The sequence below is a fragment of the Lissotriton helveticus genome, chromosome 7 (genome assembly GCF_964261635.1).
Source record: "Lissotriton helveticus chromosome 7, aLisHel1.1, whole genome shotgun sequence".
NCBI lineage: Eukaryota > Metazoa > Chordata > Amphibia > Caudata > Salamandridae > Lissotriton > Lissotriton helveticus.
The window spans coordinates 1357029843-1357049924 of record NC_136068.1 but is presented as its reverse complement, the minus strand read 5'-3'; the positions used below and the strand labels follow the sequence as shown (position 1 = coordinate 1357049924).

Genomic DNA, 20082 nt, shown 5'->3' with positions numbered 1-20082 from the left:
GCAGTCTAAACAGCTGTTTAAATATAGCAACTTGTATAGAGGCTAACAATGTTGCATCCTTCCCGCTACAGATTTCTAATCCGTATGTCAGCGATGGGATTAGTTTACTATTCATCACTCTAAGGATGGGATCCAGTGAGGGGCAGTTTAGGTTTTTTAGAAAAGCTGCAAATGGAAAGAACAATGATCTCAACTTTGCCTTGATTGCTTACATAAGACACTTAAAAGAACCCTGGTTATCAAACGTGATTCCTAAATAAGTGTATTTCCTAACATTTTCTAACATTTTGAAGCTTCACTTCTAAGTAACAAGTTGCAAACTTTTAAAACAATTTCCAAAAATCTAAACTTTTGTCTTTTTCATGTTGATCTCCATTTCATCCGTTTTGATAAATGTTGCAAAGGCAATTGTCATTTTCTGGAGGTCAAATGAGGTCTTACTTAGCAACAAAATATCCTCAGCATAATGAAGGCTTGAAATTGGGTAAAAATGTAATCAAGGAGGATTAAAAGTAGGTTAGACGAGCGAGTAATTCATGTCAGCAATGTTTTCTTGGTAACAGTAGCTTTGTCACCCAACTTTACAGTGTAGTGTAGTTCCTATTATCCCAATAGGTCTGCGCATTGGAATAATACCTCCAATAGTATAGACCTAGACCAGACGTTAACTAGGTCTTCTACTGTCGATATTAGACTTAAAGTTTTGGGTTTGCCAGCTAGCTCAGAGTTCACTAGAAACTTTCTCGAATAGACAAGGAGGAGTTGAACCTCCCTGGATAGACAAGAAGGGATTTAGTTTCTGACAACCATAGAACATGACAACTTTGCTCTCCCCTAATCAAGAGTGTATCTCTAGAGTCGTGTGAAAACAAAAGACAACTTATTTTACTCAGTCAGTACGTGCATTCTTAGTTTCACCAGATTGTAGAGAAAAGGAAGAGACGGGCGTGTTCAATAAAAGATGTTATTTATTGATCAGTCTCTTTTCTCGTACAAGAGAAATGAATCGATATTATTGCAATACTTATGGTTAAGTAAAGTGCATACAATAAAAGCAGAATTATAAAATAATACTGTAAAAACATTTATATGGTTTCTAAGCCATATGGTGGTTTAAAATTGATAAAATAGATACATACATATAAACATTTGACTAATCGTGCTCAACTGGTGCTTCTAACTACGCCTACCCCAGTGTACCTGACCTAAGCCTAATACGTGGGCGGGGATAGAAAGTATCAGTTTAAGTTAAGTTTGTTTCGCCAAGTGACTGAGTCAAGAATTCTCTGTAAGGGGTTATTCAGTTCAGTACCTGAGGTCTAGGATGGTTGAGGGATAGTATCTCTCGTCTGAGGTCTCGATATTCCAAGCTGCCTGCGAGGGCTGCTCGGAAGCGCCGGAGCTGGATTTCTCGGCAGGAGAAAGCAGCGTCTCGTTCTCAGCGCGTCAGGAAGGCGGGGCAGCTAGTGGGCTTCGCTCTCTGCTGGGCTTCGGCAAGTCTCGCTGCTCCGATCTCGTCACCACCGCGTGTGTTTGCTTAAGGCAATATCGGTAATATTTATACCTGTAAGGTGCCGAGATTGACGTAAGGATGGACATAGATACGTCAATAAGGATGTCATACGAGCTGGTCGTTAGCACATTCTTTTACTGAAGTTCTCGGTGAAATCAAAACAATGGCCGCAGGGTTTTTCCCAGGTTGTCATAGGTTTGATTTGTTTTGAGAACTCCGTATGCCTTATCAGGGGCTGGAGGAATATTGCTTGCCTAATTAGATGGCAAGCGTTATGACCTAATCAGATAACGCGCTCCTGTGCCGTGGTCTGGCGTAATCAGATAACGGTTTCTGCATCATGGGATGGCTGCTAGTTAACTCGTTAACCAGAATAGGGTCAGGAATAGGGGGATCGATACAGAACCTATAGGAATACATCACAACAGCAACCCATGTTTAAGTATATAACATCTCAATTGCTCGAAGGAGTGATGACAAGATATTCCAACCTTTAAGCTTTGCCCACAACCTGTGTTTGGGACCCTGGCAAATGTAGATATTTAGTCTACAAAACAAGCACGAAGAGGAATTTTTCAGGCACAAAACTTCTCGATTAGGTTGGCTAGAATAAATAAATTCAAACTCACACCGAAACTTTGTGGGAAGCCCGTCTGATTCATCGGAATAAGATTTGACTGCACCATCCATAATTGTAGGTCCTTCAATAAACCCAAGGTGAATAATTTTGCCACTATGTCTGTTAGACCTATCAGCCTTAGGGTGATCTTTCCCTAAACTATTGGTCCTGCAGCACTCATTTTGTCACCCACATGGTAGCCCTTGAAACATGTCTCATGTCTGCCATTGCAGCCCATGTGTGTGCAGTTTTAAACTGCCATTTCAACCAGGCAAAATAAACTCTTTTGCCTGAAAACAGTGTATTTAGCCTGCACCCGACGTGCTCACAAACAAACAAATTATCAATTAATCAATGTATTTCAATTTTGTGCTGCCATGAGACAGGACCTTCTCGTATCCCTAAGTAAATATGCTGAAAGACGTGTACAAGTACTGTACACCCAACATAATGCACACAACTCAAGACTTGTAAGGTTCATTCAATCATGAAAATTTCAATTTGTTCATTAATAAATTTTGTGTTTTAAGTGTAATAATTTGTGCATATAAGCTTTGTGATTTTTGAATTTTTAGCAAAAATGTTTTTATAAATATTGTTACCATGTGTTTTTAACCACATTAATTGACTCTAGAAATGTATCAGCAATTCAACAGTTAATAATAAATAATATATTTTGAATTATGACATTGGGTTGTGTGTAACTTAACCTTTGTATATAAGATTTCATTCAAGTAGTTTTGTAAATTTGGTAACCTGCGCAAATACTAATTTCCCACTAGTCCACCTGTCCCTACACTATATAGTAACTCCTAAGGATTCCGGCCTAAAAAGTTTGGAAAAGGAAATTTGTTGTTTTGAATGCTTGTTACCCATTCCTTTTCCAAGTAAAAGGGTATCTCCCTCTACATTTTGTCATTTGAGTGCAGATCTATGATTACAGAGTACACCAACACATGTACAAAGCAAGCAAAAAGTACTCATGCGGATTACCAAGAAATAGTGCTCAGGGGAACCACATAATCACCCAAACGTGAAACTGACGATATAAAACATATTCAAGAGAATGATATGCATGCCTGATTCGAAATCAAGAAAGGAACCGCCAGATCCAAGATCACAAAAAACAATGGGCCACATGCATCAAGTCAGGATTTGTGAATCCTAAATAGCGAATTTTAAGAAATCGCTATTTAGATTTGTGTTGTGGCATAACAATGCATCATGCATTGCATTTAGGAAATCGCAATTTGCTATTCCCTAAATGCATTCACAATTTAAGTAATCGCAAATTTAGAGATTACTTAAATTGCGAATTTGCATTTGGGTTGATGCATCCCAAATGCAAAGGGGCAGATTCTGCAAATCTGCCCGTTTGCGATCTGTATTTTCGTTAATGCATGTGCCCCAATATCCTGTACACCTCGTGTGTCATGCAGACATGATTCTTTCAAACTTGTATTTCCTAACTAGTCCTGCAGTCACACAAAGCTGGCATTGCCGCTGGCAGTCGCCTAACTCAAAATATTGCCCCCCCCCCCACAGTATGTGAAGGGCTGCCTCGCAGGGCCTACAAGTTTACGCCCCTACCTGGTGGTGTACAGAGATGGAGTCGGCTGGAGGACACCTGTGGACCACAGCCAAATGCCAGGATAGCATGACAACATGCCAGAGACACAAAAGTCACAAGACTGCAGCAAGCTGCTCTGGAGATGGCAAACAGCTCTGAACGGGAAGGGACCAGCACTGACTGACAGAGGCACTGTACATTACCAGAGGCAGCACAGTGACGTCATATCAGAGCATCTATGACTAAACAGCTGAATCACACACATTATTTAAAGTAGAATGTCGGTTTTTGTATGACTTCCTCCCCATCGGGCAGGTATTCGAGTAGATTTGTGCATTTGTACCTCAGTCTTTTTTAATTTCTATCTCCATTGGGAAAGTATTTTTCTGGTGTACCTTTTCTATTTTCCACCCTATAGAACATATGTAATCCACCTTTTTTTAGAGTTAATTACTTGTTTATGGGCCTCTTCCTGCAGACAAATTGCGCATAACTAGCACTGTGTGGAATATCATGAAAGAGGGTTGTGGATCTTGGCCTGAGGTGCACAATGATATAAACGAGATGAAGAGAAAAATGAAAATAGGGAAACAATACAGTGAGAGGAATAAAAAGCAAAAGTAAGCAGGAGAGATAATTGTAAGAGGGAAAAAACGTAAGAAAGGGAGAAAAGGGTGGGTAAATAGAAAGGGGAAAGAAAGAATAGCAGGAGGAAGGAAGAATGATAGGAAAGAAACTTTGAAAAGGAAAAAGGACCATAGAACAGTGAAAGACTGGATGAATGGACGGGTCACAGGATGAAAAGATGGAAGAATGAAAGGATGGATGAACAGTGAAACTTTCAACAGGTGAAAGGAGGGGTCTCCAACCAGTAGCTCGTGAGCTACTGTAGCTCTCCAGGTACCTCTGAGTAGCTCACCTACACAGCCCAGCTTATTAAATTCGAAAGCTTTTGCTTGGTTGAATTAATATACATGGAAGGATACAGAAATGGATTGATATATGGATGGATGGATGGATGAGTGGATGGATGGATGGAAGAAGTTGGTGGATGGGAATGTGAAGGGAAGTACAGATGAATGACAGATGGAGAGTGATTGGACGGATGGATGGATGGTTGTAAGGAGGATGAAAGGATCTCTTATAAGGCGGGTATTGTTTGCTCGCTTCGCATGCTTGGTAAAAACAGAGGTATATTTCAAGTTGGGGGTATTTTAGTTTTTTAGCTAGTCCCTTTTACATTATGCACAGACCGTGGAAGAGTGGGCTGTGTCACAGCACTGGGGAAGTGGACATTTGCATACCTTAAATGTTTTCCAGTTATTTTAGTTCCCATTTCCATAAATGAAAGTACACGCACAGACGTTTAAAAAAACTGAAACTTTTCTAATTGCCTAAACCATTCTTAAGTGTTAAAGATGTTCGTCTCTTTCCACAAATGACAGATATAAAACCATAGATCTGTACATTTTTGGAGCCACAGATGGCAATATGAAAGCGGATTTCTGTGGTCACAGGAAAGGCTAAAAGGAAAATAGGTGTTATGATGAGAATGCGACAGGAGAAGTCATTGCATTACTAATGAACAACAACTTGACGTTGGCGTAACTGATGAAATAAGCCCTAGAAACTGCTATATACAACCTACATTTACAACTGGAAGCAAAGGAAGAGTCTTCTTCATGTGGAAAATTGATTTCTATATGAAAAATAAAGATATAACATTGGTGTGTGGTTGCATATTTAAGTTAAACCTACAACAGCAGTTTGTGTGCTCCCTATGTGAATTAAGAAAGTGTAGTTCATCCTGGAATATTATTGTCACCTTTGTAAAACACAAAAAAATAGCAAGCCTATGTAATTCACAGGCGTGCACCTAGGCATGTCTGGACTATATGTGACTCAAGTTCACATTGCAGTGCATGTTTATTACCCTCATGTATCAGTACTATTATATTACTGAGTTCAGCCCTTGTCTCAACATCATTTAAAAAGATGTCCATCCACATAGGTGCAGGTTTACTGATCTGTTTGCTCTTCTGAAAGTATTCTTTTACGTGCAGGCCTCACACGCTGTGCATGCTGGGGGCATATTTACCAAAAAGCCATGCAGTGCAGTGCAGCAAGTCCCCTTGCTGTGCAGTGCGACAGGGACAGGGTGGAAATGTGCCATATTTAACATAATACGGTGCATTCCTATCTCATCCCAGTGCTGGCGTACAATGTGCTGCCTAGCGCCAATGCAGGCATCCCTGCATGGATGTGCAAGAGTGCCTACGTTGTAAGTAGGATTGTTTTTGCGCAGGAAGGGACAACGTCCTGCATAAAAACAATCCCCTGTGCCATATTCCTCTTTCTATGTGTGCTGTAGCACACATAGAAAGAGGAAGTAATGAGGAGAAATACAGATATTTCTCCTCGTTACGCCTCCCCTTGGAAGGCGTAGCATTCTTACGCATTTTCAGGTCTATGAGTATTGGTAAAACTTGGAATGCTTCAGAATCCATGGGTGGATGTGTGGGAACACCCACGCTGCACCCATGGATTGCTTCTCTCAGGTGCAACATTTTCAAAGATACCAAGATCAACAACCCCCTTTATCTTGCAAACAAGCGCACCATCTGTGGTGGTTCTAGGCACATCTGAAGCAAGGACACCATGAGATTAAAGATTAACAAAATGTAAAAAGTAAAAAAAGGCAACAAGGCTTGTTCACCTAAGCACCCAGGATCTGGAACAACATACCGTCTCCATCAGGACGTCCCCAATGTTTCTCCAGTTTAGGAAAGAGTTGAAGACACACATCTTTACAGAATAGTACAATACAATGAGGTAAAAATCCAATACTATATTCTATAAGGGCAGAAGCAAGAGTCGATACAGGGTGTGTCACCTTCCCAAGCATCTAACCATGCAAAAACAACAGAAGGGAACCCCTACCATGCTTAGCATGATGCGGGGGAAGATGGAAACAAATATGTCCATGACCAGGAAGAGATCTTTGATAAAAGTTTGATTTTAAGGTCCACCTGCCTTCTTACCCCTCATTGAGCTCTAATTAGGATGCTACTAAAGAAATGCGAACATAGAGACCAAATGGGTCTGCATGTATGGCATGTATGGGAATGGTCAATGGAAGTTTCACAACTGAAGGCACCGAAAGAGGATACTAACAAGATCCGTGCGAGGGCCTGACGAAAGCAAACTACCCTCGTGAGACATTGGTCCCGCCCACCAAATTAGGATCCAACCGCCCTGGAGGCAGTTGGAACATACCTCTTTGCATTAAGGCTTATGCTGCGGCCCAGAAAAGGGCCACAGCACAAGCCTCAATGCAAAGAGGCATGTTTAGAAACATCCCTGCACCCTGTGGCAGGCACCATGTGGTGACAGAGGCGTTGGGTCTCAAAAAGCCTTTCCTACAGCCTTTTCACGTCAGAAGAACCAACTTGAAATGGCGGGCGGAAAGATGGATCGAAATCTCCATTTTGAAGAATATGATCTGACCGACGGCCCAATGGGCTCCTTGAGCCAGTCAGAAGCTGTCAGTCTGTCCCAGGGGTAATGCGGTCAGATTGTCTGCATCGTAATGCTTCAAACTGACCGCATTTAAAGATGTCAGTGGGACTGACACCGACATGCCGTCAGTGTCGGTTCCACTGACATCATAATCGGCCCCCTAGGTATCTGGACAAGTCTCTATGAAGAAGCATCACACTTGGAATCTTTGGAAGTGGGTGAAAATCCTTTTAATACCATAGGGTGATCCCCTTGAGCTGTTATGAAGAGATAGGCTAAGCACAGAAGGGGTACCCTCCTGTTGTTTGTATGTGGTAACAATACAATAACCACATACCTCTCCTATCAGTCGTTTGACTGTGTACTTTCCTTTGACTCTGTTCAGTGCTCTGCTGCCTTTTCATCAAGCCCACTCTATACAAATACCACATATTACACACACATATATACACACACACACTGCAGGCACCCAAAGTGCAATGCTGAAATGGTAAATGCATTTTGATGCGCATGCAGTTATGTGTGTAGTGGGTAAATAAATATAGGTATGCAGCTACTGTACAAAGAATAGTGTATTTAAGACCAAGCGGGCTGTCCAAGTTGAGTACAGGTGGGTACAAGCACACGTGTAAATGATTATTTATTATCCCATCCCAAGCATTTATAAACCACACTCTGAACATGATTCATTGTGCAAAGTGTGTGCAAAACTCTTCTAAGATTACTGCCTCTTTTATGAGACAACATAATGTCTATCCTTGTTCTGCAGCTACAGATCAAGCTCAGGAGGGGCCACACAAGAGGTTTTCAGTCAGAGGATGAATTGCAAGAGGACGTTTCAGCCTTCACCCACATCTTTCAAGAACAAGCACACTGTGGTGCTGTAGGACATCTTAGAAAGACTGCTTCCAACATTAAAAGCAACACAAGTAGAATAGAAAAAACACAAACACAATGCAACCACGATCAAGAAAAGAATGTGAACCTGCTATAATATGTCAGCTCTAATTTTGAATACAAATATTTGTTTTGTATTTTTAGGTATCATTTCTGTGCACACAAACAAGTTTATTGAAAAGATCTGATAAAAGGTATACTTGTTAAGATTAACCTTCAACTAAGTGCATATTTATCACTTGAAATAAGGTGGTGGCAGTGTGGGAAGCTTTCTTTTCAAGGCAGCTTCGTCCTTTAACAAATATTACCTTCCTGGTGCTGAAAATAATGCATCCCACAGATTCCAAGGGAAAAGCACTCTTTGGAACTGCCTAATATTGAACCGCTAGTAGCAATACTGTGAGACAAAGTCGCTACTATGGCTTGATCCAAAATGTTGTTGACACTCTCAAAGCAACCGAAAAAGGGGGCTGACCCGAAGCAACCAGTGGCCAAAGTGGGCTGACCCAGAAACCCACTCTGTGGATTTAAAAAATGTACTGGCTACTCTACACCCAAAATATAATATCGACATAAGGATAAAAGATCATTTTTCTGGTCTAAAAGGACAGTGTACCTTTTCGGGATGGTGGAATCTCCAAGATTAGCTAACAGATAAGCTGCAGGAATAGGAAAGATGCACTTCAGCCATTGTTTGGATGTGTAGAGTGGTGATTGGAAAGGTGCATTTTACTCTTTCCTGGTTTTCATCAATTTCAGAGAAAGATAAATCCGCAGAGGACAAGCAAAAGGAGGATGAACTACTGCAGCAAATACACAAACTGGTGGAGACTCGAGATTTCCTGGTTGATGACGTGGAGTTCGAAAGGCTAAGGTATGGAAAGCAAGGGTAACTGTCTGGACTCGGACAGGAGGGGTGGGGAATCTCCTCTGAAAACAGGTAAAGCTGTTACAACTGCTAGGTGCCCTCAGGTCACATGTGGCACCTTCAGCACCCCTGGGCTCTTAGCCAACTACTCTGCATGCTGTACACTTTTAAACCACATATACATTTTTAAAAGAGAAACTGTAGTTCCTAGAATGCTACTAGCTGTTGGCTAAAAAGAAAAGTCCTATTAAAGGTGTCACACTTCCTACACCTACTCTGATGCCACTTGGCAGCTATACAGAATTAGTCACACTTCAGACTCATGGGAAATACATGAAGGTGTAGGCTTCCACCAAGTGAAAGATGGATGAGCTGCAGAGTTCCTGAGATCAGTACTCGATACTGACCAGGCCATTGTGCACAGAGTCCTACCTATAAGATGGGAAGCAGTGTAGCATCTACACTTATACCGAGTGTTGAACATACCTTCTTGCTGTGTCTATTAACTGCATAATATAAACCTCAAATACTTTTGAAACGTGCACTCCTGTTCTTTGATTTCCTTGTAACCGTGTGCTCACACCACTTCCTGCTAAGAATCCCAGTGCTGAAGTGTCTCCCCGTCCACCTGAAGCTACAAGTGTCTTCTGTCATAGTATTTTTTGTAAACCCGCTGTCATAATTGCCACACAAATGACACTCTTATTCTCACTCTTAAGAGTAGATGCCTAGAGTTAAATGCCCTCGCAGCAACCACTGGCGGTAAGTGTGAAAAGTATGCACTAACGGTGACTGCAAAAGCTCAGACTCTTGTTCAATCTAAGGAGCTTGCACTGGAAGTAAACGTGAGTAGGTGACTCTAGTAGGGAGTGTGCAAAGCGTGCAGTGTATGAGAATATGGGAATGTTTGCCTGCGGGCACTCTGAAGCGGACTCTGGAGGTGAATGTGAGACGTTTGTCCTGTAGAGCAGTTTAAGGAGCTCACGCTGATGAGCAGTGTGAGAAGCTCATATGCAGAGCTTTAAATGGCCCAGTAATGACTTGCTCTCAGCATTGTCACTTTACAGTTTGCATTTTGCCCATCTTGAGTTGTGGGGCTCCTCCATGTCATGAAGGGTAGTGGTACTCCAGGAGGCATCTCAAGGCTCATGTTTGCCCCGCCACCTGCCGGAGCCTGCTGCAGCTTTTGTGCTCCCTGCAGCTCCTGCAGGCAGACATGCTGAGGCTTTAACTGGAGCTGTGGAGGAGGCTGAGGGAGGGCCTTTTATAGATTTGACCCTCTGATTCTGTTGATGGAAATGCTCACATTTTGTGCTCCACAAGATGAGTTGAAGTAGCATGTGCTTACTGTTAAGTGTATATTTGCAGACAGTATAAAAAACAAATTTACCAGTGCTTGTTAGTGTTATGGTCTTATAGTTTACGGTCATCGGAGTACGATCTTACCAGCCTGATGGGCTTACATTTAGCAAACGTATCAATTGTGCGGGTTGTGGTCTTGGGTCGCTTAAATGTAACCACGAACTACGAATCCCAGACTACAATGAATTGTAAAATGAAAGCTCCAGACTGAGAACAGTACTACACCCTAGTACTAACTTTCACATGTTATAGAAGAGATTCTAATGAAAAGCGATCTAGTCTCGTACCACATGCGCCTGAAAGGCTAATAACCCTTTTTTATGCTTACAGGGAAAAAGAAGAAGACAAGGAGATGGCCGAATTCCTTAACACCAAACTCTCCAAAAGCTGCTTTAAGGACAAGTCTAGTGAGTAATACTTGGGTTTGTTTTATGCTTCAAATAATAGCCATTTCCTTCATCACCGTCCCCTTTGGTATAGAAGGCTCTGTGCAGAGTCCGCTGTCATCATGGCAGCTGATGCCGGCTTGGATGGGCTGTTTGTAGTCATCAGGGCCAAGAGTCAGGAGTGAAGATTCTTGATTTCAGTCGCCTGCCCTGCTTTCGAACTTGTGTCATGTTGGGGAAGTAGCTGTTTTAGTGTGTAATGTTCGGTTACGACATGTGCAGGTGTAGACATTTTCTTGAGGTGGTGCCCACGCATTTGTTCATTGCTTCATTGGAGATATATCCAGCTGCCTATGAGACAGACAGGAGTGTCGCGCTGTGTGGGTGGTATCATTAGCCGAGAAAGGCCACAGCCTACGCATGCAGACTGTGTCTTCGGGAAAGGGCCATCAACAAAGTCAGAGGACACTGGGAAAGTACCATGGAATATTGGTAAAATAATAGAAGGACGTTTGGCTGCCAGATGGGCCCATTAGTATTGAGGTCACACCTGAGCTGGTGCCTAAGTCTGTCAGAGGATTTCCCCAATTCCCTAAAATGTAGTGAGCCTTGTTCAGAACTCTGAATCCAGAGTGACTCAACCCATTCTACTCTGTCTCCTGTTCTCATTCCGCCACAGCCGGACACTTTCCTGAACACATTTGAATCGTCTCTTCATATATTTAAATACTTAATCCATTTAGACCTGATTTATACAAATAGGTAGTTGGGTATTTGCCTGGCAGGGGTCCTGACTGCTGTAAACAAGAATAAATAAGGAATTAGGCTTGTAATGCCAAACGCTGAAGACAAAGCGGGTCCTTTATGGGTTGGTGTAGCAACCGTGACTATAGGGTGACAGTGACAACTGATGTAGGGCACTAGGACCCTGTGGGTCATAGGGCAGTGACCAGGTCACTGGACACCACATCCTGTAGGGACAGGAAGTGGACAGAGGACGGAGAACGACGAAGAGGACAGACGTGCTGCGACACGCTCCCACTATAACAATAAAGAAAGTGACCACCCTCACCTGGCGTCCTGTGCTTCCTGCGACGACTGTGATTAGCACAACACGACATCTGGCGACGAAGAGGTGACGATACCACACGCGCGAGAAATCCGCCGTGTGTTCGAGAAACAATAACGTCAGCGGCGGAAGAAAAGACGCAAGGAGCTACACGGGAGCCCACCCCGACAGGTCCAACGAAATACATCTGAGCGGGGTAAGAAGCGTTCGGCGAACAGCGCTAGTGCCCGAGATTAGAAGCGCGAGGCCCTCGCGCTCGAAAATCAAAACACGAGGTCTCGCGAGAGGAGCACATCTCGGCGGCCGTTACAAAGTAAGGCGAGGAAAGCCAATCAGGGCACAAAAACAACGTGGCGGCCATCTTGAAGACAGGCAACGCGAGATTTCGATCGCGAAGTCTCGCGTGAACACGAGCAGCCATTTTGTGTGTGACACGAAGGAGAAAAACAGTGGAAAGTACATGGCAGCCATTTTAGGGGCAGGCAAAACGAAAAAAGGCAAGGAATAAAGAGGAAATAGAGAAGAGAAAAGGGGAAGGGACACAGAAGGATCCCCACAACAAGGAATAACAGATAATAAAGTGAAATATAAAAGGAGAAAGTGACAAGAGCACACTACAAAAACGTCAGAGAAATAAAAGAAATAAAGAGACAACAATATAAAAGAGAGCAAAGATGCCTGAAACAAAACAAAGCGCACAGTATCGCAGACCAATGCCATTCAGCGTATCAAAACCACAAGTGGGAATAAGATGGGAGAAGTGGATTGTGAAGTTTGAGCGATACATGGAAGCAACAGATGTAGTAGAAGGAAAGAAACTAGGACTATTCCTGAATCTGGTGGGGGATGAAGTGGATGACCTTCTGATAACACTCCCAAATAGCGAGACGAGCACATACAAAGGACTAATAAAATGTCTAACAAATAAATTCGATCCTCAAAGAAACATCGACTTTGAAAGATACAGCTTCAACATAGCTTTTCAGCAGCCAGAGGAGTCAATGGATGATTTTGCAACAAGGCTAAGGAAATTAGTAGCCCATTGCGAATTTGAAAAATACGACAATGAGCAGGCCATCCGCCTAAGACTGATAGAAGGCTGTCGTGACACAGACTTTCGTACGAGAATACTAAAGGAACCAACCACTCTAGAAAGAATTCTAGATCTAGCGAGAGGGGAAGCAAGGGCGATGGTGCATGCAAGACAGATGGACCGAAGAGAGGAGCAAGTCCACAGAATGACAGACACGAGTCGAACTGGAAATTGGAAGAAAGGGTCGAAGGAACAGGCGACAAGAAAACAAGGGTCCCAGTGCTACAGATGCGGGTTGGAGTTTCCACATCGAGGAGCATGCCCAGCATTTGGCCAAATATGCCGAAAATGCAACAGAAGCAACCATTTCGCCACCATGTGCTAAGGAATGCAATTCAAGAATGAACGGGGAAGGCCAGGGAGACCGAGAACAACAACAAACCGACATGTGCGACACATGGAAGCGACCACCAGGAGCTCGTCGTTGGAGTCGGAGATGAAGAAGAAGTAACATCAGAGAAAGTGGAACGCCTATACCTCATGTCCACAGACGAAGGGCATGAGGAAGAACACATCAGACTAGTGGATAAGCAGTCAATAAAGAAGACAGACTGGGTGACCATAGACGTAGGGCCACACCAAACAGAATTTGTGCTAGACAGTGGAGCCACGTGCAACATTATGTGCGCCACTGAATACGAAAAAATGGAGAGAAAACCACACCTACAACCATCAAGTGTACGAGTATTTACCTGGGGTGCACAAAATCCAGTAACGAACATGGGAAAGCTCACGGACACCATGACACACAAAGGTAAGACCGTCACCGAAGAAATTCATGTGCTACGAGGAGACATTCCCGCACCATGCTTACTAAGTAATGTCACAGCGAAGGTCATGGGCCTATTACAGATGACATATCATGTATCGGACAAAGAGAACATCTTACAGGAGTACCCGAAGTTAACGAAAGGACTTGGAAAGCTGATAGGACGACAAATTACACTGCACATCAACGAATCAGTCAGACCTGTCGCCCAGCATCACCGAAGGGTACCCATCCATCTACAACCGCAGGTGGAAGAGGAAATAAAGGCACTGTTAGAACAAGACATCATCGAACCAGCTGACGGGCCAACGCCATGGGTGTCTCCAATAGTTACTGTACCAAAAAAGGACACTGCACAAATTAGAATATGCGTGGACATGAGAATCCCCAACACAGCCATTGAACGAGAACGACATCCGGGGCCACATCTAGATGACATGATTAGCTGCCTGACGGGAATGAGAAGATTTTCCAAGCTAGACCTATGTAAGGGGTATCACCAACTGGAGCTGGACCAGCAGTCCAGATACATAATAACCTTCTCAACACACCTAGGTCTGTTTCGCTACAAGCGGTTAAGTTTTGGAATATCATCAGCAGCTGAGATCTTCCAGGAAACGATCAGACAGATCATTAGACCAATCAAAAACAGCCTGAACTACAGTGACGATATCCTGGTATTTGGCAAATCGGATGAAGAACATGACAAAGCATTGAGAAAAGTATGCTCACAGCTCGAGGAAGTGGGCCTAACAGTAAATGAAAAGAAATGTGAATTGGGAAGAGAAGAACTGGTATTCTTCGGGCACATCTTCTCGAAGAAAGGAATGAGACCAGATCGCAGTAAAGTGGACACCCTAGAGAAGGCAATAGAACCAAAAGATGTAGCTGAAGTACGCTCATTCCTCGGCCTTCCCAGCTATTGTGCGCAATACATCAAGGATTTCGCAACAGTGAGCACCCCACTGCGAGAACTAACGAAGCAGGGCCAAACATTCGAATGGACCACAGAATGCAGTAAGGCATTTGAAGAAATAAGGGCGTCAGTAACGGCAGTAGACCACCTGGTATAATTTGACCCGAGCTTATGCACCGAATTGACAGTGGACGCCAGCCCGGTAGGTCTTGGCGCAATACTGGCACAGCATAAACATGGAAAGGACTCACCACGACGGATCGTAGCATATGGAAGCAAGAGCCTGTCGGACATTGAGAGAGCATACTCTCAACCAGAAAAGGAGAGTCTGGCGGTAGTATGGGCATGTGAGCACTACCACATGTTCCTCTATGGGAAGCCATTCACGATCGTAACAGACCACCAAGCACTAGTTACCATCTACGGAAACCCAAACGCCAAAATACCACCAAGAATTGAACGATGGGGGATCAGACTGATGGACTACAACTTCAAGATTGTCCACAAGCCCGGAAAGAACCACAACCCAGCTGATTATATGTCACGACACCCGCTTCCCCATCGAGAAGATGGCACCACCATGGCAGAAGAATACCTAAATTTCATCTTAAAACAGAACACTCCGGCGTCAATAACGATTGCAGAACTAGAGCGAGAAACAAAAAGAGACCCGACAATGCAGGCAATCGGGAACGTAGTGCGGCAACAGAGATGGAGACACATTAACAATAACAGCCTCGCAGGAGAAGGGGTCATAAAAGAAGAACTGCTGGCCTTCAAAAAGATAAGTGAAGAACTGTCTGAAACTGAGAACGGAATTCTGATGAGAGGGTCAAGAATTGTGGTACCTTATCGACTAAGAAAAAGAACAATTGAACTAGCTCACGAATCACATCGAGGCATTGTAGCGACAAAGAAGATGTTGAGAGAAAAAGTATGGTTACCAGGACTGGACAACATGGTGGAAGAAGAAGTAGCACACTGTCATGTCTGTCAAGTAACGGGACCACCTTCCAAGCCAGCACCGTTGCAAATGTCAGAACTGCCACCGGCAGTATGGACTGAGTTGGCAGCAGACTTTTATGGACCACTAGAGACTGGAAAGTACCTGCTAGTGGTAATTGATGAATTTTCAAGATTTCCAATTGTGAGAGAAGTATCGTCGACATCAGCAAGTGCCACATTACCAGCGTTCGACGACATATTTGCCGCCTGGGGCTCCCCACAAACATTAAAAACAGACAATGGCCCTCTGTTTTCTGGAGAAGAATTCCGTCGATTCATGGAATATTTGGGGATCAAGCATCGGAAAATAACACCCCTGTGGCCACAGGCCAACGGAATGGCGGAACGGTTTATGGGCACTATAAAGAAAGCCATCCAGCGAGCAAAATTGACACAAATATTGATTGGACAAGCAATATGTCAAGTGCTAAGAGACTACAGAAACACCCCTCACAGCTCCACAGGTCGATGCCCAGCGGAACTGGTGTTGGGACGATCAAGCAAAACAAGACTGCCTCAAATAGATGCAAAGGCAAGCACGGATCGAAGTGACATGGTAGAAAGAGATCATGAAGCTAAGAGGAAAATGAAAGAATATGCTGACAAGAGGAGAAACGCATCAGAACATCAGCTAAATGAAGGAAATCTGGTGGCGGTGAGACAGAGACAACAACGGAAATCGGACAGTCCATTTTCAAAGGATCCGCTAGTAGTGACCAACGTAAAAGGATCAATGGTGACGGCAGCATCCGACCATCAAAGAATAACGAGAAACAGTTCCCATTTCAAGGAGCTCAAAGTGGAAGAGGAAGGACCAGTGGCAACATCACCGAAAGTGGAAAACAGAGAGCAAGAAACTAGCAGAGAGACAAGACCAAGCAGAATGTGCAGGAAGCCACAAAGACTAGTTGAAGAAATGTAGAGAAAGTATATCTCTCTCTCTATCTCTCTCTCTCTCTCTCTCCCTCTCTCTCTCTCTCTCTCTTTTTCTCCCTCCATTACTACCTCTATAATGTACCAAGACTTTGTGCATGTGACAAAGAACTTTTGTTTGTGACAAGGGGGGAGATGTAGCAACCGTGACTATAGGGTGACAGTGACAACTGATGTAGGGCACTAGGACCCTGTGGGTCATAGGGCAGTGACCAGGTCACTGGACACCACATCCTGTAGGGACATGAAGTGGACAGAGGACGGAGAACGACAAAGAGGACAGACGTGCTGCGAAACGCTCCCACTATAACAATAAAGAAAGTGACCACCCTCACCTGGCGTCCGGTGCTTCCTGCGCCGACTGTGATTAGCACAACATGACAGTTGGCACAGAGAAGGGATCTACCATTAGTTTGTGGAGCTCCTGTTCTGCAAGACCTCTTTCCATTAAAGCCTCATTCTGCGTGCCTGGCTGAGGCACCCCACAATTCCAGTCAGCCCACCTCCAGGAGTTACCAGTAACTCTGGGTGGCCGAGTTAGTGAATACTAGACGGTGGGCCTTAGTCGGCCCGCCGTCTATCATAGGTGTGGCCGATCCACCACAGCGTGCCTGTCCTCAGTACACCAGGGAGATCTGCCCTCATTTAGGTCGGCTTACTGATGCAGACTCCTATTAGGAATGCCAGGAGGAGAAAAACATTATTAGCTGTTACTTACAGAGAAAAAAAAACCTTTGTGTGGAGGCCATTGGTTTTCAGAAACAAGCCCCTTTAGGGCTCTTTGTCTTTGAAAAACAAATAAGTGTTCTTAGTGGGAGGTAAGATGGCGGCCCACTCATCATTACGTTTTGCTAAAAGTGCACCCACTTCCCCAGTGGATCCACTTTTGCCAAAGAGTTCCTCGTCTGCACAGCAAGGGGCTCTAAACTGTATAGGCTGCCATCCACTGGGAGGTGGGCAAAGGCGCACCCCTGTTTACTGCGCTCAGGACAGGTCAGAGAACCAGGCCTAGTGATGGTTACAGAAAACTTTAGGTCTTGTTATACCACTTGCCTTCTTCAGCAGCTTGTTTAATCCTCAGGGTACAGATGTTGGCAAGATGTCATCTTGCAAGTTATCCCAATACAGCTCACGCTGCCATGCCTGCTTCCTCGTTACTCAAGCCTTTAACCCCTGTACTTAACCTAGCTTAAAACTGGAATAGAGGGACACACTTAACTGATTGACTGGTTGATTAGCTGATCATTACTTATACAGCACAGTCACATGAAAGATTGCATGGCACTGCGACTTGATCTTAAGAAGAAAACAAATGGAGGAGAGTTTAGTGGAACAGAACATGTTTTAAGGCGCTCCTCAAGGTAGATGATTAGAAGTAGAGGCCTGAGCTTGAAGTAGCGTGCACACTACCTTCACAAGTGCTGCGGAACTGGAGAAAAGCTTGCACCTGGACAGATAGGGCTTCATGTATTGTACTGAAGTCGTACACCTGATGTCCAAGATAGAAAGCCTTAAGCATAATGTGATGCGGCAGGGATGGAAGTGTAGCCTTTACCTGGCAGAGGTGGCATGATCACATTTCTAAAACCTTCAGACAAGTCTGACTGCAAGGCTTTGGACACATTGGAGCTATCCCAGTTATCCCAGGCGGTATGCTGGGAAGGTCATTTAGAACGTATTACTATATTAAAGTCCTAAAAATATACATATATACATGCATTGTATAGCAAGGAGCATTTGTATACCAGGCAGAAGTAGAGGAAAGATTTTGTTCAGGAGACGCTGCTGATGGAAGCAGGAGGAAACAACTGCATTGGTCTGACTATTCTTGAGAGATCTTTATACAGATGAAAGCCTAGGTTCACCAGTTTGTTGATTTGGAATCGAGGAGGACTGAAAAACAATGACAAACAAGCATTGGCATAGCCAATAGGTCTCGCCTTTTGGCTGCATGAGTGATGGAGCTGAATCTGTCTTCAGTGTCTGCATCAGAGGTATGCAATGACAAAAAAACACATCAGGAGCATGAGGCTTTCCTTTGCAGCCAATTTGTCAACTGCTTTTAGACACAGCACTGCATTAAGAAGGTATGAAAGACTTATGGGAATTACCACATGGTGGCCATATTCCATCAAAAGAATCTCTGATAAAACACTGCTGGTTAGGTGTAATGTCCAATGACATCCAAAAAGCTGGTAGTTCCACTTTGTCGCAGGAGTTTTTTGATTTCAAGTCTTCTTGTACTTTTGAGCATTTTTGGGACTCTATTACTGTGCCACTGGACAGGAAGTTACGCTTCCAATTTAGAGTGGGAGCATTGCAACTGAAATCTTTTACAACCACATGCCAAACACAACGGAGTTGATTCAAACTTTTACCGAACAATAGGCCAGGAGATCTGTACACTAAGATGGAAATAAAAGAGAGAGCTGCAGCATATCAAGGTTTCAGGGTTTCAGCCAACGGCGTCTTGTAATTTAGGCTGTTGGTGCTCTGCCCTCTAATTTTAACAGTGTTAGCCTGCATGCATCTGCCTGAATCTTCAGTGTCATGCAGTCTCGTGCAATTTGATCAGATGCTAGCCTAACTGAATGAGGGTCTGGCAGTTTGGCAATGGCGGATGGCCAGTTGTGCTTGTTTACAAAGCTGGGAGGGCTTTCCCTTGCAGATCTCTTGGTTCTATTTAGAAGTCTTATTGTCCGGTTAATTGATATCAATTAGTCTACTGTAGGCCTCCCAGAGTCCAGGTCCGAGGCCCATATTACTCATAGTCATCAACTCGATCCCACTAGTCACTGACTGGGGTGGGTTCAGCCAACACTGATGGCATAACCATTATGTGCTCGTGGGATAGGCTGGGGTTAAGGAGAGGTCACTGCTTTTGACCCATCGGAAACTGCAAACTCCTACTGCTTGGAGAAAAGATGCGAAGAATAGCTCAGATAGCTTGTGAATGTGATGTCAGGGACAAGAATTAAACCAAAATCATTTGACCTACACATTTTTTATTGTTCTGTTTTACATTACTAGTTATTGCCCTCTCCTTTGCTCTTTCTCATCATATCTCCTTCCTCGCTTCCTCGCTTCCCACCATTCTTTCCATCCTATAATTTCTCCATTCTTCTCCCATCCTTTCTCTTTCCTTCTATCTCTCTGTCATTCTAATCTTATACTTTTTCTCCCGCTCCAGCCCATCATCATATTTCCATTATGCTTTTTTTCATATCTGCTTTACCTTACTACTCTTCTTTCGTATCGGCTTGAACCATTTTTGCACCATCTCCATTTATCTCCTCCTTTTCTCCATCCTTTATATCTCAACCCTCGGTTCTCCATCACCTTTCCAGCTGTTATCATCCTCATAACTCCTCATGGCTGCTTTACTTTTGCCTCCATCTCATTTACACTCTATCATCGTCTTCCTATTTATTCCCATACTACCTTTCTTTTTTCCTCCTCTATCGCCCTATACACTTTTGATTCTTTTTCTTGTCGCTAGAAAAAAATCGTATTTTTGACTTTTTTATGCTGAGCCCAATGTATATAGGCTCGAAATGTTTGCA

At 43.7% G+C, this 20082-nt stretch overlaps 1 protein-coding gene across 2 annotated transcripts in view; it reads left to right on the top strand.

Annotated features, from left to right (window-relative positions):
- LOC144770276 (bMERB domain-containing protein 1-like) overlaps positions 1-20082 on the top strand; it is a 499712-nt gene that overhangs the window by 300081 nt on the left and 179549 nt on the right. For both annotated transcript variants that reach the window (XM_078654667.1, XM_078654666.1), the window contains exons 4-5: positions 8878-8992; positions 10679-10755. In XM_078654667.1, the coding sequence (XP_078510793.1) occupies positions 8878-8992; positions 10679-10755 (192 nt within the window). The remainder of the gene's footprint in view (positions 1-8877; positions 8993-10678; positions 10756-20082) is intronic.